Raw genomic sequence first — 25,649 nt, 5'->3', positions numbered from 1 at the left:
ATCTTATCTTGTGAGTATGTACAGAATCTGTCTCGTGGATTAAAATGCCTGCAGACACACTCAGCTCCAGCCAGTGGGTGATCAGATCATTCCTCTTGCCTCACGAGCAATACCTTAATTATCGTACTAAACTTTTTCAAGTATAGCACAAGGGAAATTCATTCCTACTGAAACAGCCAATGGGTGTGCCCAGTAAAAGCTGGGATGGTCACCCTGGAACTGTCCTGCACAAAGGTGCCACATGTTGGAGTCACATCAGGAGCCAGAGACACAAATGCCAAGAGCCAAGGAGGAAATAAGAAGTGGTCAAAGAATTAATGTCACCAAGGACTTTCAGTGAAGCATCCTGCAGATCCCCTCTGACTGACATCCCAGCATGGTAGAGAGGGAAATGGAGGAGCTGAGGCTGGGATGAGAGTGGCAGGCATCCCATGAGAGAAGCTGGATGTTCACTGTCTGCCTGGGACACGGTCTTCTCCTGCTGGCTGCCAGAAACATTTGGGTTGCAGATCCTGGGGCCATAGGGCATCTTTGTGGGCCCAGGTGGTTGTTTCCAACAACACATGCATCCCAACACCAGCCAGTCCTTTGGTTCTTCAAGGCCCTCTGAGTGTCCTACCACACAATTCTGACCCTGACTACCCAGAGTCAATGAGCACCCCACAGGTGAAGGGGTCTGTTGCTCAAGACTGCCCCTACCACTGTTCCCACTTCCACCCAGATAGATGCTAATCCAGGAGTTCTGCACAAAAGCAGAGCCTTCTTAGGTGTGACAATTTTCCTGAACAACTCACGGAACACTTTTTCTTAACTAGACTAGTGGTTGATTACAAGGATAGAATTCAGAAGCAGCCAGATGAAGACATGCATAGGGTAAGGTATGGGGAGGGACATGAAACTCGTGTGCCCTCTCTGGACACCTCCAAGTGCTCACACCTGGAAGCCCTCCACCTGTGACATGGAGGTTTTATGGAGTTTACACAGACGCATCATTGACCACTGATGGCAACTCTTACCTCTAGCCCCTCTCCCCTCTCTGGAGATCAAAGGCTGGAACCAAAAGTTCCAAGTCTCTAATCATACGGATGGCTTTTCTGGCCAGCTCTCCCCAACCTAAAACCAAGAGGGTCCCCAACCACCAGTCATCTCATCAGCATAAGAAAAGAGAAAATCCCAAGTACTTAGGAGATCTGTCAGCAGAACCGAACCCCAAAGGCCAAATATTGATTTCTTATTATACCTTAAGGTACTTGTATACATTTTCCTTGAAGGATCTGACACATTCCCTCCCTCCCCAGCACATACACACCCCACATATAACACACGCATGACAAACACACATCACATGCAACACATAGAGCACACATATCACAGGCATGCCACATGCCACCCTTCACACACACCACGTAAGTATTGGCACACATCACACACTTCTGGACTATACCCACACACGCCCACACTCTACACACACTAGAAACATCCTTATAAAATATGAAGTGTGGCAAGAATAGTTCCTGAAACTATTCTGGCCTCAAGGATGGAGACTGGAGACAGAGCAGGAGTGGGATGATGGGGACCAGGTGGTGTGGTCACTCAGCTTTAATAGACATCTCTGCCACCGAATGAGCTCTCTCCCTTGGAGGATTCTGGCAGTGAGTCACAGGCTTCCTTGGGTCCAAACAGGGCTATCATACATAGGATCAAGTTTCATTCTGCAAGTCCACATCTAGGTCATGATAAAGGTATTTCTCCCAGGGTCTTACAGAGAAAGCCAGCGGAGAGGAAGTGGCTTGGGGTTGTCTATCAAGTTGCAGAGTGACCACAAGACCTAAGTCACTTGCCGAAGGCTGCTTTCTACCACAGCGGCCCAATCTACGAAAAGGTCTGCCCTTTTCCTGGGGCCACTGTGGCAGGGCTCTGCAGAGAAACAGAGCAACAAGAGATACACAGGCATTCGCGCGTGGGCACACACACACACACATCTACTAAGGACTGGTTCACACAATTATGGAGGCTAATGGATCCAACATCTGTAGATCCAGTGCCCCAGCTGGAGTCTGAAGCAATCTACATTTCTGCAGAACCAGGAAGAGCCCCAGTCTGAAGAGAGTCAGCAGAAGAATCTGCTCTTACTGGGGGAGATTTGGCCTTTTGTCTTCACAAAGGTATATTCAGGCCTTTATCTGATTGGGTGAGACCCACTCACTCTGGGGAGGGCTTTCTACTTTACTCAGTCTACCAGTTCAAATGTTCATCTCATCTAAAAATACCTTCACATACACACTCAGAATAATGCTTGACTAAAAATATGGGTACCCTGTAACCCAGGCAAGTTGCTACACAAAAATTAACCATCACACCCACCAGATGTCTCCATGGAGAATGGAAAGCCTTTATCCTTTTCAAGTAAGCACCAGGTGATGAACCTGCACACTTCCACCTAAGGGCTTCACGCCCATGCACAGCCTGACTTGATCATTTCATTGATGGCTGCAGAAGGAGGACTTCCTCATTTCCCTGTTCCTTTTGTGCTTAGGGACTGACATTCATTCATCCAGTTGCTGCTGTCTCTCATGAACTACAGTCTAGCAGAAGTGAAGACTAGGCGTCACTGGGACTGTGAGAGAAGCAATGAGGGATGTCTGTCTTTAGGAGGTCTTTGTGGGCACAGAGCCCAGTTGCTAGGGTCCAGTGTCTGAGCTTTAAAATCCAGAGACAGGAGAGCAGACAGCAGTGGGCAAAGTCAGTGAGAGGTGTGAGGTGGGGATGAGGGTGAGGCAGGCGGGTAGAGGGGGGAGATGACAACTAGGAATTGTTGGGGAAAAGAAGCTTCATTGAAAGGGTTTCAAGGACACGTGGTCAAGGTCATGGGTCAACTCCTTGGTCCGTCTTAGCGGAACCTATAGGTAGGAGTAAAAAGCCCCATTATTTCTCAGGGCTTCTGGGGTGTGATTCCTGAGGCCAGTTTTAGAGCCATCACTGGGGAATTCATGGTCACCTTGTTATTTAAAGGTTACAGAGTTTCTCAGGAATTGGAGACTGGGTATCAGTCAAAACAAACTTTAGCCAATAGCCCAGCAATGACTGTTACATAGTAGGAAGCAACTGAATGAGCAGAATTGTCAATGATCCAACCGAGCGTCTTGGTAGGGTTAGAAACTGCTGTGTGCCACCTGGCCATGATGAGTGGCCACAGGAGCGTGTTCTCACCTCTCCTTTCCTTGACCTGATGCTGTAGAAGTCGAACAAATGAAGACCCAGTGGATCCCATTTGCAATTTGGGACAGAAATGGTTGCTCAGAGCTGTGCAACCACTGACACTCAGCAAATTTACGAGTAACTTTTCTTTTGTTTTGGTGGCTATGGGATTTGAACTCAGAGCTTCATGCTTGCTAGGTGGGGGCTCTACTACCATCCCATGTCACTCTGAGAAAATTTGGAAGGCTAGGCAAATAAGATTAAGTGAAATGACTGGGGACGTCCCGAGGTCAAGGGCACCACACTACCACTGAGGCAGACAGAGTCCTCTTCGTCTGGGCAGGGGTCATGTCCCTGAGAGCCTGAGTTTCTCACAAGGGAACAACACAGTAGGCCAAGGCTTGCACAGGATGCCTTAGTGTATGCCAGATGAATCCAATTCCCTCCTTCTTTTCCTTTTTCTCCTCACTTCTCCCCAAAGCCTATAGGATTGTTTCTGTGTTCAGGCACCAAAGGCCTGTGCTTTCTGACAATTTGGCAATTCTCTCCCAGGGATTCTTGTCTCTGAGGACTTCCCTGGTGTTATCTCATTTATCCTCACATAGGGGCCAATCCTTGAGCCGAGCGCAGGAGGGGGCCGTTCTGGGGAGGAGGGCGGTCTGAGCTCTGACGTGCTTCTCCCAAGCCCAAGGGTGGTCAGCATGCGCCTAGAGGATCCGAGCCCAGAGAAGGACGAGGCAGGCACGCGAGGGGAGAAGGCTGCCCAAGAAGAGAGACGTGCACAGGAAACGCTGGCGTCGCCACACGCTCACCTATAAGTTCTAGCCGGTGGTCAGTCAACTTCAGACGGAAATGGTCACGATCCTGACGCTGACCTTCGTTGCTGCCTGCTCGGCAGGTGCCCTCCCAAGCCCAGCCCGCTGACCCGGTTCAGTGTCTGTCCCTGCTAGGTCCCGGGGCTCACGGAGGCGACACATGGAGTTTGCCCGCCGTTCTGGGGAGTCGAGCGAGCCCCCATGTGGAGTGATGAATGGGGGTAGCATCCACGCGGGGTGAGGATCCTGCCCAGGTAAGATGGGCCGGACTGGGTGCTAGGCGGGCGGGGGCGCCCGGAGACTGGGGAGGGGGGGAAGGGACGGTGGGGAAGTGGGCGGGGCCGGGACGGGCAGAGGGGCGGGGCCGGGGCGGCGGAGGAGGGCGGACGGGGCCCCGCCCCCGCGGGCCGCTGGAAAAGTTTGCGCTGGGACTCGCGCGGGGGCAGAGACTGAGCCGGCCTCGACTCGAGCCCAGAACTGAGCGAGGAGGCAGGACGAGCCCCAAAGGGACCGCAGGCCAGGAGGGACCTCCCGAGCCCCGAGACTGGAGCCTGAGCCGAGGAAGCGGCACCCACCCCGGCACCGCCGTGCGCCCCCTGCCAGGATGCCTGTGGCCCGAATGCCCTTTCCAGACGAGGTGAGCCGGCGAGACTGGTCCTGGGGGTGCGCAAACACCGAGCACGCGTGGAGTGGGCTGGGGGCACCACTGGATCCACTTTTCAGACAAAATTCCAACCGACTCAGGGCGCGATAGTGACCTGGGCGCACGAGCGCGCTGCAGCCGCCAGGGCGCTCCACATCAGCATCCCCCCTCCCCCGCCCCGTCATCCACTCCAGTGACCCAGCCACCGCAGGGGCAGAGGGGCACAATTCCTTTTCAGCTACAACTGGAGATTTTTAAGCGATCTGAATCTGAAAAACCCGAATAATGTTAGATGGCTGGACATGGAGAAGTTCACGTTTTCCTTGGACAGTTAAACACTTAGGTGCCCTCCTAGGAGAAGTGGGACTGGGGGTCGGGGAGGGATGTGGCCTTTCTTCTTTTAGGTTATGTTAGCCACATTCCAGTTTTCTAGCAGTTCTCAAACAAGACAATTAGGGCTGTAAGGATTGGAGCTGGAAGACAAAGTCCCCGCAATTCAATAATGAGGTTCCCAGAGAACTGCTATCTTACAGTCAAAACAGATAAAGCCTAGGAAGGCACTTTGCAGATTGTAACTGCGGGGTCTCTGAACTTCTCCCCACCCCCTCCTCCCCTCTGGCTTCAGACACTCCCAATGGCATATTTCCTTGTGGTGTTTTTATATTTAGATGGAAGAGAGGGACTTCTTGTGGAACTTTAAAGGGAATGCACTTGATTTGAACATTACAATAAGGAAAGATAGTAGCACGAGCAAAGGCTCTCCCCTGTACCAGGTACCCGTCCCTAGCCAGAGCTCTGAGACCTCCTGAGTTCTGCATGTTTCTACAAGACAGACATTAGAAAGCTTGGCTGTTGTAGATAATCATATGCACGTAATTTACCCTTTCAATATTTTTTTTTCATAGATGGAAAAATCTTGCAGATAGGGTTAACAAAGCTATTATTCCTAGAACGTACAGTGGAGGATTATGTTTTGCAGGTAAATGACTGACAAGAATGGCCATAGCCAGAGCTGGTTCTCTAACAGGTATAAGTGGTGGTGGTGGTGATGGTGCATGTTGTGCCTGTGGAGTTGTGGAAGTGTCCAGGTCTATACATTTTCCTACTTGATGCAGAGCTCAATGCTGGGATAAATAATTTTATTGCCTTAGTAGAACCACACATTGGGTTTTCTCAACCGCAAACCAGCCAACATTCATATTGGGCCTACTAAGTGAATTATGGTGTACTTCAAAGAAGCATGTAACTGCTGTTCTAAAAGCAGCTTAGCTTACAAGGCTGAGAACATGGCACCATATTCCACCCTAAGAAGGAACTCTGTGATTGATACATGGCATCTGCTATGAACACTGTTCTCTGACACCAGAGATGTAACCTGCAAGCCAGCCCTTCACAGCTTCTCCTAAGATACAGTGAGAATGATGTCATAGCCAGTTTTCATCTCTGAAAAATACATTTTCCTCTTTACATCTGTGAATTTTTTGAAGTACAGGACTCTCATGATTTTCTACCTTATTTGGATGACAGAAACTCCCATTTCCTGTAAAAGAAGATCTAAGTATTGACATCATGACTGATTTCTCACAACTGAGGAACCAATTTTCCTCTTTCTAGAAATTAAAATACTTAATTCCATGGTATCACTTCCATCTTCTTCAACACCCACAGTTTATTTAAATATTTTTATGACAAAAATAATGAAAATTTGAACATGTCACAAATCTTGAAAAATATGGGGTTGCCTTGTGGTAGGAGCCCTTTTCCTCTGCCAAAGCCCAGGGGCCACTCTTTTTTTTTTTTCTTTTATTATTCATATGTGCATACAAGGCTTGGGTCATTTCTCTCCCCTGCCCCCACCCCTCCCTTACCACCCACTCCGCTCCCTCCTTCTCCCCCCCACCCCCTCAATACCCAGCAGAAACTATTTTGCCCTTATCTCTAATTTTGTTGTAGAGAGAGTATAAGCAATAATAGGAAGGAACAAGGGGTTTTGCTGGTTGAGATAAGGATAGCTATACAGGGCATTGACTCACATTGATTTCCTGTGCGTGTGTGTTACCTTCTAGGTTAATTCTTCTTGATCTCACCTTTTCTCTAGCTCCTGGTCCCCTTTTCCTATTGGCCTCAGTTGCTTTTAAGGTATCTGCTTTAGTTTCTCTCAGGGGCCACTCTTAAGAATTGCCCTACTGTGGTGTGTGTGTGGCCTGAGCCTTTCTGTGTCTTCACATCTAGCTTCATAACTCCTTTCTTAGCAATTTTGGATCCGGTTCATGTGATTCCTTTGCCATGCATTTTCTGTTGAATTGACTGCCTGAACAGATTTTCTATAGCTTTTGGAGATAATGTGATATTTGAAAAACAAAAACAAATATGGTGAATGGAATTCTATCTAACTTTAGTTTGTAATACATTTCAATTATTGGTTTTGTTGCTGCTATGGGGCAGAAAGTCTCCTTCTCTCCCCTCCCTCTGCATTCTTTTTATGAGTCCAGGCAATGGCCCTGGGATCAAGTCAGTGAAAAGTTTGTTCCATGGAGAATGAGGCATTAGTGGTGGGTGTCCCCTGTCCACAAGCTGTGCTGGTGTCAGCTGCACTGAGGCCATCAGTCAGTTGTCCATGCTCCTTGGCTTTGAAGGTTCTACCCCATTTCCCTGGCTTCAGACTTTTCCAAATATTTCAATAAAGCCCCTAGAATGGCATTCTAACATTTTGCTAGCATTGTAGCTAGATGTGATTGGGCTTAGAGCCTATTAGAGAAGCTCTCACCACCTCCTAGTTAAAGGACAAGGAGGAAGGTGACAGCCTGCCCTGATAGGGTGGGCTGGAACCAGATGACCTGGACATCCAGCTCAGCCAGGATTTGCCACTAAGGATGAATGCCCCTCCCCCAGTCTCAGTTTTCTCAGAAGGCATGTGCTGTTGTGGGGACTAGATGTGACCTGAGGGACCACAGATGGGCTTCTTGGGCAAGATGCCTCCTTTTAGCTGTATGTCTTTAACTTCCTTACAAAACCTATTTCTGCACACCCGCATTTGTTTTGTGGAAATCATGGTAGTAATTAAATCTGCCCCTTGCTGAGAGTGGGCAGAGTAGAGAAGGTTTGAAAAGATGCTGGAAAGTGGGGTGTAGGGTGTGGGGGGTGGGTGCAGCAAATTTGGTTGCCTTCCCATGGGTAAGTCTGGAAGACCAGGTGGACATTCGCAGGAAGATAGTTGGATAGATCTGTGCATAGAGCTGTGATGGCATAGATCTGTGATGGCATCTGAGACTTGTTTGCTAAAGAGAAGGACATGGGAAAAAGCCACCAGGATGCTGCAAGCCCCACTAGACAGGCAGGGTCATGTCCATGCTCTGAAGAAGAAAAAGTAAGCTATCAAGTCTCCACCTGACTTCACAGGTTGTCATTCACAGGGCGCTTCACTGAAGTGTCAAGTGCAGGAGGCTGTGCGTGCCAAGCCCTCATTTTGCCACAAACTGTCTCTGGAGGCAAAGCGAGTTCACCCAAGAAAACCAGAGCAGGGAAAAAGACTCATTAGCAAAGGAATTTTGCTGGAGTTGTGAAATGGCCAGCTCACTATTTGTTTTCTAAGTTCTGGTAAATGAATGAAGAAAGAAAAAAAGAAAGGAAGAGAAGAAAACAGAAAGAAGAGAGAGAGAGAGAGAGAGAGAGAGAGAGAGAGAGAGAGAGAGAGAAGGAAGGAAGGAAGGAAAGAAGGAAAGAAAGAGTAAAAGGGAGGAAAAGGACGGAGGGAAATACTTTCCAAGAAATTTTGCTTGTTTGTTGGCAAACATTTAATTTCATTTATTTGAACAGTGAAGTAGTTGGTCTCCCAGGGAGGACATGCCTTTTAAAAATACAGTGTCCTGAATCTGACCAAAGGAAATTTCTTTTTTGGGGAGTGGGGAGTGAAGGGGAAAGGCTATGCTTTGTAGAAATATTTTCTTTTTCCCCCTTTTTCTTCTTTTTATAGTTTGTTTACTTTTTAAACTGATGTGTGGAGAAAGTGAACCGTCAGTGTGGAAAGCACATCTGGAATCCATCTGGCTCCTCCCCACCTCCCCTGGGGATGCTCCTTTTGGCGTGGGGGAAGGTAGGCATCCCTAGCGCTGGCAAGGTCTAACTTGGGGTCATCCACTGTGAAATAATTTTCTAGAAGGCATCTTACTCCTTCTTGACAAAAGAAAACGTCTTGGTGCTAAGATGCCTTGGGGTAGGCTGTGTGACCTGAGCTTAATGAGGCCAACGTGGGTCCTAAGGGAAGTCCAGAAGTGACAGAGGCTCTCACTAAACAGAGTGACTGAGGATGCAGGTGCTGCCAACCATGAAATACTTCAGTCCCTGTCAAAGCCCAGGGAGGAGGGTGAGGAGTCTGCTCGGGCTGTCGGGGACCCATCAGTGCAGGACTTGGAAATGAGTACTGGATCCTTGCTCACCCTCCAGCAAGGATCTGTCAGGGAATCTGCATTGGTTAGACCACTGCGAGTGAGAGAGAGCATCTCTACCCTGGAGCTTGCCTGGACCTCTGCGTCTCCTGGAATGTGTTTCAGCTTTCCGAATGCAAACATCATCAGTCCGCACATAGCTGTATTTCTCAGAACTGGGGTCTCTTTTTAAATGTTCAGGAAGAGCTTAATTAGCAGTCAAACTTACAATGTCACTGCCAGCTCTGGACACTTACTCTTTCAAATAGAGTAAAATACAAGTCTCTCTACCGCATCAGTCTTCCCCTTAGTGGGGACGCTCTTGTCCCTCATGAACATCCATTTTGCAGGATGGACCGGACAAGTACTCACTTCCAGGAAGCCCAGCACCTCTGTGTCATGGTTAAGGCCTGCCTTAGATTCCAGCAGGCCAGTCAGAAAGCAAAGGTGACCTGCAAAAATTCAGGCATGTGATTGCAGAGAGAGTGGCTCAACCAATGCTAGCAGCACTACTCCCTGAGAAGCTGCAGAAGCAATTACCCATGTCCACAAGCTGGAATGAATAGTGGTATATGCAGCCACATGCTGGGTGGGAGAAAAAGGACTTGCTTGCACCCACAGGCATGACTCCCGGGAGCGTCCTGGTTAGAGAAGTGTACTAGGCAGCTGTCTCTGTGGGCTCCATTTATACAAAGGGAAGAAGCAAGCTGACCTCATCTGAGGAGAAGTCCACACCAGTCATCCTCAGGGGTGGTGGTGACCAGGAGAGGCACTAGGTAACCTGAGGAATGGGGCCCATCCTGCTGCTGATCTCACAGGTGTTAAGGTTGTCTGTGTGGCAGGCTGGCCTCCCAGTGTGATGTCCAGAGCTTCAGTGACCAGCAGTGGCAGTACTGAGATGTCCCCACCTTGCCCTTAGCAGATGAGGAGAGTGGCACAGTGAGAGGGGCAGAGCATTCTTCCCACAAACTCAAGGCTGGCACTCCACAAGACAGGAGGGGAGGGGAGAGGAGAACTTCTCCATGACATGATTTGCTTGTGTGCAATAACCACAAGCAAAATCAATCCAAAATCAATCTGGCCTTTGATTTTTAGCCTAGCATTTAACTCTCAGGGTGGGGCCACCTTTGTAAATATTACTAACCAGGGGAAATATACCTTTGGATTCCAAAGACAACCAGATATCTTCCAGTCATAGAGAATTCATATTTAACAAAAGCTATTCTGTAAAAGTAACGCTCCATGAGTGATTAATATTTCATTAAGAGAAACAAGAATTCAAGCATTAATGGGAAAGAATGTCCATGGTCTCAATGCATCTCTGGCACATCTTCCATTATTTTTACTGGGGTTATTGGGTTGCCGGTTACTTGTTTTTATTGTTTGCTTATTCTTCTTTTGCTCCGTTCATCCCTATAAACAGAGATCGGTGGGGGGTGGGGTGGAAAGAAGAAAAAGATAAGCGCTTGCAGAGTCTTGTGCTCTTTGTCCCTAACAGATCCTGTCGGACCTGGTCGATTTAAAGGGACTCACTTCCCTTCTGTTCACACTTTTGGCAACATCCAAGGTGTTCAAAACTTCCAAGGGAGTGATGGGGTGTATAAAGTGGGGTGTGGATTACAGTGGGAGAAAGTGGATACAGGAGACAAGCTGAGTCAGCAGAAGAACAGTCTGAATTATAAGCATACCCGCATCACCTGAAACGCTGAGAACGTGGTGTCATACTGAGTGGGAGGCAGGGCTTTAGGCGTTGACATCGGAGCCACAGTCTGTCTAAGCTTGCCAGCTTCTGGGACAGAAGCCCCTGATGGTGGAGCAGATAGCCCAGGGACATGTTGAGGTAAGCTGGCACAGTGGTGGCATAGATGGCACAGCTGACAGCCTGGCAGGGAGGGGACAGGGCATGGGACAGTCCCTCCAGCATCTATGCAGGTCCATTCAGCATCATGGTGAAAGCTGCAGCCCAACTGCTGTGGGGGGAACAGCGCCCACAGGACATGGCACTGGGTGTGCTCTTTGTCCTAGCAAACCCAGGAGTTGCCCATTTGGACATGGAAATAGTAATTCTCCAGTCACTGATCACAGATAAAGAAACATGTGGACAAGCGATAATAAAGCCACAAGCGTCTCTTGAGCATCTTTTAATGCTGGGACCGAGACTGTGAACTTCAGTGTGTAGGTGAGAGTGTAAAATAAGCTATCAGGCAGAGTCCACATGTTAGTGGGTTCATAGTCAGTGCTCAGAAAATTTCAGCTGCATATTAATTCTACTCTTTAAAAGAGAGCTTGCAATTTTTTTAAGTGACTTGCAGCCTCAGGGGAAATTCCCTGGGGGAGGAGGGCTGGCCTTATAGCAGAATCTGACTTGGGAGTTTGAAGGACAGACAAGAATTAAATAAAAATCAGGAGAGGCGAACATGGGAAGGGGCCAGTAAGAAAGCTGCCCACCAAGCTGTCCTGTCTGGGTCCAGGAAAACCTGCAGAGGCCCAAGGTCCTGGGCTGCTGGAGAGGTGTGCCACAGTACAGTGAGCTCAGAATGGCAGGGGAGGTCTGAGCAGGTGACTCCCTCCATCAGCAACCCAGCTTCAGAGCTGGGCTGCATTCCTTTTTGAAGTTAAAAGAGGACCTTGGCCAACATATAAAGGTTTCTGCCAGCATGTAGCATTCAAGCTGACTTTGACCTAAGCCCTCTGTGATGCCATGCAGACAGCTCTCCTGGAGGGACAGCGTGGGATAGTTCCAGGCAGAACGCAGATGGCACTTCAGACAGCAACCAGGGCTTCCAAAACTACCAGCCCCTCCTAGTTCTAGGACACTGGAAGAAATCTCTGCAAAGAAACCATGTCTGTCTTTTCCTAATCTTGGAAAATCCAAGATCTTCAGAGTGATGTGGGAAGGGAAGGGCTTGGATGGTGTCTGTGGTCTCAAGAGCTTCTCAGTCTCACAGCAAAGCCACCAGCAGGAGCCACTGTTATTCAAAGGCCTCACTGGACCTAAATTTATATGTGGAAAAGCTCATGGACAACAGAGGCCTTCAGATTCTGTTGGAGTTGGAGGCTTCTAGCAAGCACAAGGTCCTGAGTTCAAGCCCCAGTACTACCAGAAACAAAACAAAACAACTTCAGATTCTATTGAACCCCAAAATGCAGACCCCTACTTTGTTGCAGAGCAGTTCATCAGTCTCTGAACCAAATTTAGGGCTGCAGGTTAAACATTATGAGGGTAACCAAATCTTCACTGAATACAAATAGTGGAGTATTTTAAATTAACTTCATTTGGTCTTCATTAGGTATTTAAATATTCAAATAATTTTAATTTTAAAAATGTGAATCTATGGAGGAGATAAAGGTGAAGGAATATGTTTGATGGGTTCACATACTTACATGAAATAGAGTGATGAAACCTCTTGCAAGGGCTTTAGGTGGGATGGGGAGGAGGTTGTGAGGGAGATGGGTGGGCAATCTAACCGATGTACAATGTAAGGCCGTTTGTACTGGCACAATGACTCCCCCCAGTACAACAAATATATCCTAATAAAAATGGAAAAAATGTGAATCTAGAAAGATAGTTTTCAGTCACACATAGAAGCTAAAAAGTTGATTTCACAGAAGTAGAGGGAAGAACAGCGGTGTCTCGAGATTGGGTGGTGGGGAGGGCAGTGGAAGGAGGTTGGGTAAGGTGTGCAGAGTTTCAGTTGGGTACGGAATGAGTTCTAGTGTTCTATAGCAAGATGAGGTGGCTCTATAGCAATTTGTGATATGTCTTATAAAGAACCAGAAAAGAGGAGTTCAGAACTTCCCAATACAAAGAAATGATAAATGTGTAAAAAGGTGGAAATGCTAATTACCCTGATTTCGCCATTAGACATATTTATATATTGAATAACCACTCTGCACCCCACAAATATGTACGTATATTGCGTGGTAGTAAAAGTAAGACAGTCCACTGGAAACAACTTCCACCTTAATCGCTGGGTCAGCATCATCTGTATCACGGGAGGCTGATCAAGATTAGCACTGGGGTCAGGTGGACGCATCCAGGAAGTATCCCAGTCAAGACCCTGTTGACCGGGTGCTGGACTCACTGCCTTCAGGTCTCATAGGGCCCCCAGATACACTGTGTCCTCTGGCCTAGATGCATCGACGCAGTTATACTTAACAGTTAGGCCTCTGGTTTTTTTCATGGTGTTAGGGATAGAACCCAGGACCTTCTGGGCTCCATGCCCAGCCTGGACCTCTGCATTTAATCCATGCTCAAAGCTCAAAACTCACATGGCGTGCTTCACTTTCCTTTTCTTCCATTTGTACGGGTTTGTATTCCTTCCTCACTGAGCTCCAAGCTCAGCTTTGCACAGTGAAGTGGTCACATAGGCCATGCTTAGCCTCAGGCTGTCCTTCCTGCCATGGCTGCATGGTCAGGCCTCAGGGCTCTCTGATAGATAGACCAAAGGCCCATCCAGAGGAAGTATGGGCACCTCCTAGTATATCTCCCCCAAACTCATCAGGGTGGTCTCAGAAGTCCAGTGGGCACCATTCTGACTCTGTCCTGGGTTTTCTTGTTTTGTTTTGTCCTGAGACAATCCTGTTTGTCCCTGGATAACTAAGGGTAATGGTTTACCAGCTCCCTTGTGGTGGATGAGGGCTAACCCGTTAGCATTTCTTGGTGCTTCGAAATATCCAAGTGGAAGCTTTATTTGGGGCTCTGTGTGCCTTGATTACATGAATAAGTAATTCGTGCATTAAAACTCTACCCTGGTCTCTGTCAACCACTTACAAACTTGGCTTGTGTTTAAGATCCTGCTCTGCAGCCCTACCCAACCAATGCTTAAAGCACTGTTTTTTGCACGGCTCCTTATGTGTTCACTTTATCCACGGGTCCCACTCCTTTCATCTTGTTACAGGAGCCTGTTTTCATCATCCTTGCTGGAGTCGGGCCTGCACTTATTCCCAAAGCTACTGTGGCAGCACTGGCTGTCCTCTGAAATGAATGTTCCCTGGGCGCCCTCTTGTGGATTGTGGAGCTAACTGTCCGTCAATGCCAAGGGATGGCAACCACAGTCCGGCCACGCCCCCTGCCCATCTTGGGGAATGAGACTCTGCTGGCACATTACAACTACGTGGGTAAGCTGGAAGGCAGGCTGCGGGACCCCCCCAAGGGCAGCACACTCACCACCATCCTCTTCTTGGTCATCTGCAGCTTCATTGTCTTGGAGAACCTGATGGTTTTGATTGCCATCTGGAAAAATAATAAATTTCACAACCGCATGTACTTTTTCATTGGCAATTTGGCTCTCTGTGACCTGCTGGCAGGCATAGTGTACAAGGTCAACATTCTGATGTCAGGCAAAAAGACGTTTAGCCTGTCTCTGACGGTCTGGTTCCTCAGGGAGGGCAGTATGTTCGTGGCTCTCGGGGCATCCACCTGCAGCTTACTGGCCATCGCCATTGAGCGGCACTTGACAATGATCAAGATGAGACCCTATGACGCCAACAAGAAGCACCGTGTCTTCCTTCTGATTGGGATGTGTTGGCTCTTTGCGTTTTCGCTGGGCGCCCTGCCCATCCTGGGCTGGAATTGCTTGCAGAACTTCTCTGACTGCTCCACCATCTTGCCTCTCTACTCCAAGAAGTACATTGCCTTCTGTATCAGCATCTTTATAGCTATCCTGGTGACCATCGTTATCCTGTATGCACGCATCTATTTCCTGGTCAAGTCCAGCAGCCGCAAGGTGGCCAACCACAACAACTCAGAACGGTCCATGGCCCTGCTGCGAACGGTGGTGATTGTAGTGAGTGTGTTCATCGCTTGCTGGGCCCCCCTTTTCATCCTCTTCCTCATCGACGTGGCCTGCAGGGTGAAGGAGTGCTCTATATTGTTCAAGGATCAGTGGTTCATCATGTTGGCTGTCCTCAACTCTGCCATGAACCCTATCATCTACACGTTGGCTAGCAAGGAGATGCGGCGTGCCTTCTTCCGGCTGGTCTGCAGCTGCCTGGTCAGGAGCCAGGGGGCCCATAACTCGCCCATGCAACCTGCACTCGACCCAAGCAGAAGCAAATCGAGCACCAGCAACAACAGCAGCCACTCCCCAAAGATCAAGGAAGACCTGCCCCGTGCAGCCACCTCTCCCTGCATCACTGACAGAAACAGAATGCTTCAGAACGGGGTCGTGTGCAAGTGAACACCTTCATGAGGCCATCTCTACAGCCACACTCTTATTTATGGCACTTCCCTGTGCGCCCCTAAAGACTTTGACTTGGGGAATCTGCTTGATGTGGCCCAACAGCCTGCCCAGTGTGGATGTCTCCCGAGGAAGGGACACAAGGAGTTGCCATCTACTTTCAATATAGATGTGCCTTGTCTGTTTCCTGCCCCAGCATCTTCAGGATGTACTCAGCTGCTGACATTATCTCCTGCCTTCCACTGAATCCCAGACATCACTTTCCCTTGTTGAAGGAGAGGGAAGGTAGTGATGCAGGATACACATGATGATTTTTGATAACTTCACACTACATTTATTATGCATAGAATTGGTGCTCATATATTTATCCATGACCATATTGTATGGGATTTGTGTTCCAGGCGTTTGCCAAGTGGAGGCCACATAACTATCTATGTAACTGGTTCTACAGATGTGTTCTGACTACAGCACCAGGAACAAGGACATGGCATGATTAAGTGGACATGCCACTCCCTGCCTCCCTGGAGTGATCTGAGATCTCATGCTAGGCAAGGTTTTAAGGCTTCTATATTCATAGAAAGGTTTGTCCGAGGCCAGTTTAGATGTGTGGAGGCTCCACCAAGGAGCTGGGGCCGTGGGCAGTTTTGAGAGCAGACACTGTCCGTGACTGTGAGAGCCGTGAATTGTCAGAAAACATCATCTGCCTGTTGATGCATTACAGTTCAGAGAGCTGAACTGTGATGTTTCCCACATGATACCGAAAGATTTCATTGCAACATCAGCTGAGCCTATGTCACTCCGTTTACAAAGGAACTGCTCAGAAGACATCTTACACGCTCCTCGCCAAGGATTCCACACGCGGTACACAGATGAGGTGTGAACAGGTGTGTGGAGCTCGCATGTACACACCACTGCTGGGTGAAGTGCTTTGTAAAAACACCAACAAACACAATCGTCAAAAGGATTCTCACCTGCGGGAGCCTCATGAGCGTCCCCTAAAGTCTTGTAGGTTCAATGAGAATTGTGCCTTGTTAATAACTGAATGAGCAGTCTTAATGACTTTCTAGAAGAAATTTATGCGGGAATATCACCTGAGGCACGTACTCTTATTCGGGACTTTTCCATTGTCCACATGCTCACCAAAGACTCTTCCTTATAAGACGACATAGAATGTCATCTGAGAAAGGCAGTGCTCTGTGCAGCCATTCTTTTTGTTTTGTTTTGTGTTTTTGCTGTGTTCTCTACATCACTGAAAAATAGCTGGTTCTCTGGTCACATAGCCTGAGAAACTCCAGGGCACTCCAAAAAAAAGGAAATCATTAAGGCACCAGGTTTAGGGGAAAAATAAATAAATAATTGCATCTGGGAGCCAAAATGCATTTTCACATGGAAAATGAAATGACTTTAGGACTTGGTCTGTCCTAATTTTGAGTTGCTTTGGGGGTCTTGGATCTCTTGGGCAAACAACACTTTGCCCGTGATCCTGAGTATAAACGTCAGCTCTCATTCATTAGCCACACCCACTGTTCCCACTAGGAGGTGTCCATGCTTGTGGTGTGACCTAGGGTCCTTAGCGAAAACTCAAAACTTTTAAGCAATCAAAATTTAAAATATACTAAAAAAGTAATTTGCTCGTTTGATATATGCAAAACCCAATCACCTTTGATAGCCATACACACCTTCCTAACTGGCTAGCCAGCTGGAGATAATTTAGAAGCAGGGCATGTCAAAGCCTTCACCCTGAAGGATAGAAACAGGGTTTCAAATGCCATAACACAGAGAACCTATGCATCAGGTCTCATTGCCGTTAACCACCTTTACTATTTCCAATGTGTGTTTGTGAAATAAAACTGAAAGCCTTCATATAAGCCCATTCTTGAGAGTCCACGTGGTAGATTGTGCCCATGCTTTCACACAAGCTCTTCCTAATCACCTGGTACCTTTGTCCTTATTTGGGAAATAAACACTTAGCACCCCCAATCACCTTTTACCTTTATCCCTCCCCACTCTCATAGATGGTGTTTTATTGAAGCTTTGGTGTACTGGGCACTATTTGTACCAGCTTTGGAAGATCCCACTGTTTTGAAGAAAAGGACCAATACACAGCTATTTGATAGGAGGAATTTGTGAGAGCCGTTCCAACAGTACAGCCAAAGTCATGGGATCTCTGGTTCTGCTTCCATGGCTGTGATTTATGCAAGAGTTGTGGACAGGCAGAGCAGACCTTTGCTCTAGATTTCTCCTTCACAAATAAAAGTTTTAGCCTCTCTGTCCTGTGTCCTTTGAAAAGAGCATCTGGTGTTTGGCATAAATATATGTTCTGATGGTAACACTTACTACAACTGATTCACCAAAGAATGCAGCCGCCTGGCTCATCTGTCACTTCTGATCCTTGTCAAGGCCATGAATCCCCAAGGGTCCCTCCAGAGCACTCTACTAAGCTGCCACTTTCCTTCTGGGGAGTGCCTGAGAACACTTATTTTCTAGAAGAAAGTTTCAAACCTCTCTCCTCTGTTTTGTGAGACAGTGCAAGACCCGTTATCCAAATGAACGAGACTTTTCAAGACAGTCTTTATTGCCAACAGACTTACATCTATAGCCACTGAAACAATTAACTATTAAAAAATGGTCGTTTCTCTCAACCACTGAGCCATAGTTATTCTGAGCTGGTAAAGAGCCTTTCACAGAAGTGTAACAAGGTGCATTTTATAGAAAACATCTAATTACATTGCCAGTTCCATGCTTTTAAATTGTATCTAGAAGTGCAAAATCTCAACACCCAAGTGTTTTCAGTATCTAAGTCAAATATCTAAAGGGGGTGCTACGTAATCAGAAATGCACGTACCACTTTTCTGATGATAAAGGCACATTTTCCAATGACCAATTATAATGAGAAGTGCAGCATTACCTAAATAATGGCATCTGTCATTCCTGGGTCACGGTGATGACATGGAGATGCTATGTGCTACCTCCACCGGGCGATCCCAGAAGCACGGGGACGTGCCAGACCCACAGTGAAGGGCCCGCGAGTGGAAAGCACATCATTTCGTGAAGGAGTGAAATGGATTCCCTGAAGGGGCGGAAGGAGACTAAGCCAATTATCTTCACCTGTCTTTTCAGATGAGTCTCCAAGATGTGGCCAAATAAGTCAGCTTTCATCAAAGATAGAAAACTTGAAATCGGTGTTATACATCCACCCGAGGGATGTCCGAGAAGCCATTTCCATTCCAGTATGAAGGTAGAAAGGAGTGTATTGTGTACACCCACACAGACTTCTTCAGTAATTCTTCTGTGTTACAAAAGTCAATGGAAATGAAGCAAACACTTCAATCAGTAATCATTTATCAGTATGTATAATTTGCCACCCAAATGCTTTTAAAAAATTACTAAATATCTCATTATTACATATTTAGTTTTTACATGGCACTATCTCCAAATCCTGGGATTTAAACACCAAATGTTCAATTCTGAATACAAAGAAACAGTCATATACTTAATTTCACAATATTCCGGAACAAGTTATATTCAATAGTCAAATGAACAGAGAACATTCCGCTTGCAACTCACACATAGTTGTTACAAAAAAAAGGAACTCGTGTTCAGAGGTGGGTTTGTTGTTCGTTTCTATATTGTGAACTGTCACGCTTGATTTCAGTGGTTAGAAACTTTGTTGTGGTGAAAGTGTCTACTTGAGTGTCAATTCGTGGCCTCGAAGGCTTCAGGTCAGGCCACCCTCCAGGCATAGTTCTACAATAGCTCAAGGTGAGCCAACAAAATAGACATTTAAAGCTGTGGGGTTTTTTGTTTCCTATGGTTTCCCCTGTGAGGATGGTTCTTCCATCCCAGGGGGAGGAGCCTGTGTGTTTGGGGTCTCAGGGATTCACTTATTCGGGGCATCTGAGACAGCAGAGAGAAGGCTGGGAGCTGCTCCCTTCCCTCTGAGCATCCTACTGACCTGGTGCCTCCCAGGACCAGGTGAGTCCTGAGCCTGCCTCACCCAGTGTCTGTTCTGCCTCCTCTGCTGCTCCACATCACCAGCTACTGTGCAAAACTGGTGCCTAACCTCAGTGGTCGTATTGAACTTGAACACACCAGCACCATAAGGCTTGCCACACTCCAACCCCCTCGTGTGTGTGTGTGTGTGTGTGTGTGTGTGTGTGTGTGTGTTACTAGCTTATAAACTCAAGCAGAATTCTCAAAGTTTCACTGGAATTTTCATCCCAGGAACCCCAGTGCAGGGCCTGCCACATAGTAACTAACACACAAATATGACCAGGAAGGCTGGCTAGAAAAGCAAGAGGCTGTGTGGACCATATGCAGTACACCCAGGAAACACAATCACTAGCCCAAACACACCACAATGGAGACAGCCTCCTTTTCAGCACAAAAGTGCTGTGTGCTACTGGGTAGATAAAAATGTAAGTCTGCAGGTGTTTTCTCTTCCTTCTTCCTTCTTCCCACCTTTATCCTACCTGTAGGCCTTTTTTCCTTGTCTTCCCCTGCTGACTTCCCTCTTGTCCCTCTGTAATGGCCCACAGTGCCCCCTCACTGTCCTTGTGCCCAGTTCCTGCTCCTTTTATGCTGGGGTACTGCAACCTGCAGTATCCAGGGCCCTCCTGCCTATGTCTGCAGGTTCCAGGAGCTGTCAATCCCCAAATTCTCCATGCTTGCTTGAGTCCTACTTGTCCTTGTTAGTTACAAAACCCGAGGAGTCCCAAGGTGCTCAGCACAGAGCCTATCTGTGTGTGGACACACGCACACAGAGATGCATATCGCTCTGATCAATGGAAGTTATATATATATATATATATATATATATATATATATATATATATATATATAAACCACATTCACAAGTCCTGGAATCAAGTTGCAATTTTTTTCTGGCTGCTGTAAAATGTGCCAGTTTTAAAGCTACATTTGTTGCTTGCAAACTTATAAATATGTATAAACCCCATTATAAATAAATCGTGTCTGGCAGATGGCATTTTATTTGCCAGCAATGGGTGCATTGAGTTATAAGTGGTTATTAATCCTCCACTTTTAAATTCACAGATTGGGTCCTGGGATTTCTAACATGAAGTGGTGTGAAAATCACAAAATAGAGGGGAAAGATATCAATAAGAGTCAGGGAAGGGCTGGATACTGTCAGCAGTTGATGGTTCCCAAAGTCAAGACTCCTGACTGACAGCATCAGTATCATCTCAAAATGTTTTTGAAAGGCAAATTTCCAGGCTTCACTCCAAGCCCACTGAGTCAGGACCTCAGGGAACAGAGCCCTGCAATTTTTGGGTGAACCCACAAGAAGCCAGATGGTTCCGGTGGTTGCCCTCCACCTCAAGTCTACTCATTAGAAATGCCTGCCTGTAGCCAAGGAATTCCCAGCTTGCAGAGTATGCTGGGGGGTCCACAGGCAGTGAAAAATTATCCCAGGTCTATAGCTATACCACTCTGAATGCTCTCACGAGGCTAAGTCTGACCTCAAAAGCTAAGCAGGCTGGTCACTGGCTAGCACTTGGATGGGAGAAATTGCCCCTGGAAACAGCCTTCATGGATGATGGGCTTGGTGGAGAGTCCGACATTCTGCCTCAGCCCTGTCTCTCAGGGCTCCAGAGGGAACTGCCCTGGTCAGCAACCTCCTTTCCCAATTCTGGGATTATCACCAAATAACCAACACATGCTAAGATCCTCTTTCGTGTCTTCTTCTGGAAGATCCCCAGCTCGAACAGAGGAACTAGAAGCCCTGCCTCTCCCATCTGAATGACTCAGGCTTCCATGTGTTTTGAGATGGAATATGAATATAAATTTGAGAAGGATGGTGCCCTGTGCTATTTTCATGGGGTGAGCTTCTTGTGCAAGTCCTCAAGGAACTTAGTAAGTCCTGCACTCTTTCCCAGATTCAGCCATTGACCCTTGCCATCCCCTGGCAGGTCACTTGGCTCCAGTTTGCTCATCTGAAAAACAATGGTTCCTCCAGCTGAGGTGCTGTTAGGGTGCCTTGTAAAGCACCCTTCCCTGTTATCCCCTATGAAGACAACAGTTGTAGGTGTTCAGGATGTTCCAAGAAGGGTTTCTCTACTTTGGGTTTCTTAGAAAGCACACTACAAGTTCCACAAGAACCAGTGCTATATTGAAACCCACTGCAAAGACTTGTCTGGGTGCAATGATTTATTTTGTAATCTTTACACACTCCTCCCACCCACTTTCAATCTGGCTGTCACCATCTACAGGAAGGGGTTTACAGATAGCATGCAGTCTCAGAACCAGCGTGTGCTTTTGTGAATGAGGTATCCCAGGAAGTAACTGTTCATGCATTGCACGTGTTCATCATCCCCACCCTGCCCCCCACTGTGGGCATAGAGCAAGCCACAGCTCAAGAGAAACCCAGCAACCAGCCTGGTCACTCTGGCTGTGTTGGAGCTGTGGCTGGACAGAGGAGTCCTGTGCTGCTGGCACTGCCCCCACAGAGATCTGCAGTTCAGGCTTCTGCTCAACTCAGCCCAACAGGAAGAGAACATGGAACTGACCCTCAGGTAGTTTCTGAGGCAGAGGAAATGAGAACTAAAGCCTTACTCAGACAATGGAACAACAAAGTGATGCCACCAGGGAGAAAAACTTCACTTTAGGAGCTCAGGCCAACTTCAGGAGCCCAAGGATTGGCATGGAGCCTGGACACATGACAACTGTGGCCCGAAGCCCTTGGACCCTTTTGTGCCTTCTTCTCTCTGGGCCTATCCTTCCTTCCATGTTAGACCTTTACCCCCACTCATGGCTTATCAGCTTTCTGTCTTCATTCAAAATTGTCCACCACTCTCTCTGCCACTACTCAGGGGGACATTGGTCCATCTACCCAACATAGGAGATGGCCTGAACAAAGAGGTGCCCCTCAAAGCTGAGCAGGCACCCAGCTCCATGGTCCTTCAAATGTTAAAAGCTGCACCCTTGGTAGTTTAACCATAGGATTTAAAAGTGAATCATTTGGTCACGCTGTTTGTCAGACTGTCTACCTCATGCTACGGGAGACAATCAGTTGAACCTGGGTGGTTAAGAACCAAGGCTGACTAGACCACGATAAAAAACCCCAACGGGGTCCCAGCTATCCTCATAGGACACAGATGCCATTTGAAGAGTGGCTAATGTCCCTACAGGATAGAAGCAGGAGGGAGGGGCCATTGGTCAGTAGAGTCACTGTGAAAGGGCAATAAGAGGCTGTTTTAAGACTGCTGGACCCCATCTTATACTCCCAACAGAAGCAGAGTTCTGGATGGAGTGGTGGGGCGCCCACCATGGGAGGGGCAGCAGGGCCTGGGCATGCCCCACAGGCTCAGGGTGGCCCAGCCACTGTGCCCTGGGGATCGGAGCCCCTGAATGCACCTATAGTGCTGCTCTGCCTGGCTTGCTGTTCGGCAGTGCTCTGGCATCCAGCCAAAGATGCAGTCTGAGAGCCTTGGGGCAGCAGCCCAGGCCGGGTAGGAAGGAAGTCCTGTTGGACTTGCTTCCAAATCCTGAGCTGCAGGGTGGCACACGGCAGCACTCAGTTAATGTCGAGGGAGCAGGATAGCTCTGCTGCCAGCTGACCTCGTCACCTGGAGCGAGCCTCATTTTCCCCATATGTAAGTGAGGCTCGGGAGAATGCCCCATTGCGTGGGGCCAGAAGGAAGAGATGAGAGAGCTGTGTGCTCTAACACTTTACCAATAGAAGGGAACAGAGACTAGAAAATGGCTGCCATCTGCTATGTCTGACATCTGCTCTGACAGTGAAAAAGGAATGCCAATCTTTTCACTTGGCACTATTCCAATGTGATCAATCTTGTAATTGGAGATCAAAATGATGTATTTTGAATTAATATTGAAAATTTAAAAAAACTTGACTCAAATTCTCCCAATTTTCTACACTGATTCCCATGCAAAATATTATATAGAGAGAACTTACCAACCTAAAAATCAGCACTGACTTCAGAGCTACTACCACTATGGATTACTACCTCTGAATTTCCCTCAAGAGGAAAACAAGGTAGTGCAAACCTTACAGTGTACATGGTTCTTAACTTCTGCTTCCTACTTCGCCAGTGTTAATGTGAGCACCAGCATTTTGGCCTCACACAAGTGAGGAATCCAAGACTGTTGAAAGGAGGTATTTCATACATTCATATGTGTAGAGAACATCCACACACAAGAGGGTCAGACCTGTGTATATGTGCATGTATGGAGCACAGCCTTCTGGGGACAGGGGAATACAGTGATGCTTGCATGCATGCTGTGCCTGAAACCAACACCACTCAGGAAGCAGCGGGTGTTTACACTAGTGCCAGGCTCTCTTGAGTTTCAGTCCATCACTGAACATTCAAGAAGATATACTCCATTCTCAGCCTGGATTTATCAGAACTTTGAAAACTCCAAAGCAACCTCTGTGTGTGTGTAAAGCCTGGAATCTGCCCCAATCCATCCCTACCTATTAGCTCCACCCTGTCCTCCCAAAACAGGGTAGCCACACTTAGCATTATAACTTTGCAGAACTGTGACTCACTGCTTTTAAAGCATCCAGCTTATCACTATCCAACTCTCAAGTGTGTGCAGAATGTTCTTCTGTTCCACTGACAAGGGGTGCCACAAGCCATGGGATCTCACGGGGACCAGAGCTAAGGTTGCAGCTGTCTGAAGAGGTACCAACCAACAAATGAATCCACCATCTCTGCATCAAAAGCCGTAACATCTGTGTAACATCTGTTAAGTCACAGGGTAATCAAAGCCCAGATTTTTTTTAAAAAGTCATAAACACTGCTAATTTTTAATTCCACGTGATCCATCATGGAATGACAGCTTTTGATTTGAAAGGCAGAGAATGAACACAAAGAGTCTTTTCCATGGAGCACTGGGAAACCTTAGGAGGGGGAGCAAGGGATTCACCACCCCTCACTCCAGGGGCAAAACTTCTAATGATTCCAAAGACTCTAGAGCCAGGAGTATTGGGCAGTGTGTGTGTCTCCAGGACCGAACTCTGCACGACTGCCTGTATCTGCCTTTGCAGGGCTCTTACACGTGCTTTTTTTTGTCTATTGAATACAGGGGGAGGGGGAGAAATTTCAGTGACAGCCCACTGGCTAGAAAGGTACAGACCAAGAACTCACCTTAAGTACATTCTATGGATACTCATTTCATCTTTCAATGGGTGAAAACAGGGAAGCAGTTATCAACTAAGACCTTGATTGAGGAGCCTTATTTTGTGCCATATTTGGCTGCAAACAAATCCCAAAAACCCTCACAGGACTGGGGTGAAGGGTAACAGGTTCTCATGATCAGCATGACCCAGGGGAGGTAGGGTGCCACTTGCTCTTTAGTGAAGCCATGGTGAATTGGTTCAGAGGTGGAATCCTGGGCACAACAGCATGCAATGCAGAGCATAGGAGGATGGCTGAAGGAAGAAGCTGACTCCCCATCAGCCATCAGCAATGCAACCATATCTCAGAACCAGAGTTTACATGGTACTTTAAATGTAGGGCTACACATTGTCTGGCAGCACGCTGCCTTATTTTATCATGATTTATCGTGGCGCCTTTTGCTTTTCTCTTTTCCCCTGGTATTGTGCTTATTAGGTAAAACTTCAGGTTACACCTTCTAAGTGAAATTTTCCCAGTGGAATAGATCAAGTGAGTTAAATTTCTGCCTGGACAACTTCAGCCACACTTTTTTTTTTCATTAAAAACATACATCACAGAACATTAGTCTTACATCTTTCTTAATCTTAAAAAATATAAATATAGAGGGAAATTTTGTACAGGATGTATAGGTATATACACCTTTAATATGCATATGAGAAATCTGGAATAAGTTTATGAAACTTGAACTCGAAGGAAACCTTCCTTTGGGGGTTTTTGAAGAAGGTGCTGAGCCCACAGGCAGTTGCCTCAGTTCCCATAACTGGAGACTAATCAACCCCAGGACCTCCTGACCTGGTGCACAGCTTCAGGAGGAGGTGGGCCGGCTCACTGCTTCCTCTCCACTGGCTGCTGGAGGCAGAGCTCACTCCCAGCAGAGACAATGGGCAGTCTGCTCTCCAGGTGGTGGTTAATGAGATGGCTGATGTTGTCGAAGACCCTGTCCTTCGTCCGGATCTGTGGAGAACATGAAGGGGAGGTTAAGCATGTCCCACAGACAGAAAATAAAGAGAAGATACCATGCTCTACCATCTCAAAGTCAGCTGGATCATCTGAGTTGGCCTCCAAGGGCAAGGGGCCATGGGAGGGCTGTTTTCCTGGGGCCCAAGGGCCCATATCTTATCTCAGAGATGCTTTCTGCACAAACCCTAGCAAGTGACAGCTGTCCAGTTCAGACGTTTCATTTGTCCACACTCTAAGACTGACCCCTGGAATGTTCCATGGACCCACCT

The 25,649-nt window shown here is 47.4% G+C and overlaps 2 protein-coding genes across 4 annotated transcripts in view; one reads left to right on the top strand and one right to left on the bottom strand.

The window, feature by feature from the left end:
• The first annotated feature begins 4,513 nt into the window (after positions 1-4,513).
• On the top strand, positions 4,514-17,531 carry LOC141415552 (sphingosine 1-phosphate receptor 3). Of its 2 annotated transcripts, XM_074052420.1 has the most exons (3): positions 4,537-4,650; positions 8,630-8,749; positions 13,982-17,531. In XM_074052420.1, exon 3 carries the CDS (start codon positions 14,126-14,128, stop codon positions 15,260-15,262), a length of 1,137 nt encoding a protein of 378 aa, XP_073908521.1. In that variant the 5' UTR covers positions 4,537-4,650; positions 8,630-8,749; positions 13,982-14,125; the 3' UTR covers positions 15,263-17,531. The 2 variants fall into 2 exon arrangements, with proteins under 2 accessions (XP_073908520.1, XP_073908521.1); XM_074052419.1 differs by lacking the exon at positions 8,630-8,749 and having other exon boundaries at positions 4,514-4,650.
• Positions 17,532-17,800: 269 nt separating this feature from the next.
• The window catches only part of LOC141415550 (SHC-transforming protein 3-like), a 169,922-nt gene continuing 162,073 nt past the window's right edge, over positions 17,801-25,649 (bottom strand). For both annotated transcript variants that reach the window (XM_074052417.1, XM_074052416.1), the window contains exon 11: positions 17,801-25,374. In XM_074052417.1, the coding sequence (XP_073908518.1) occupies positions 25,246-25,374 (129 nt within the window). In that variant the 3' untranslated portion in view covers positions 17,801-25,245. The remainder of the gene's footprint in view (positions 25,375-25,649) is intronic.

Source organism: Castor canadensis, chromosome 13 (assembly GCF_047511655.1).
Source record: "Castor canadensis chromosome 13, mCasCan1.hap1v2, whole genome shotgun sequence".
Lineage (NCBI taxonomy): Eukaryota > Metazoa > Chordata > Mammalia > Rodentia > Castoridae > Castor > Castor canadensis.
Note: the sequence above shows the minus strand (reverse complement) of the source record. Positions and strands in the feature narration are given on the sequence as shown.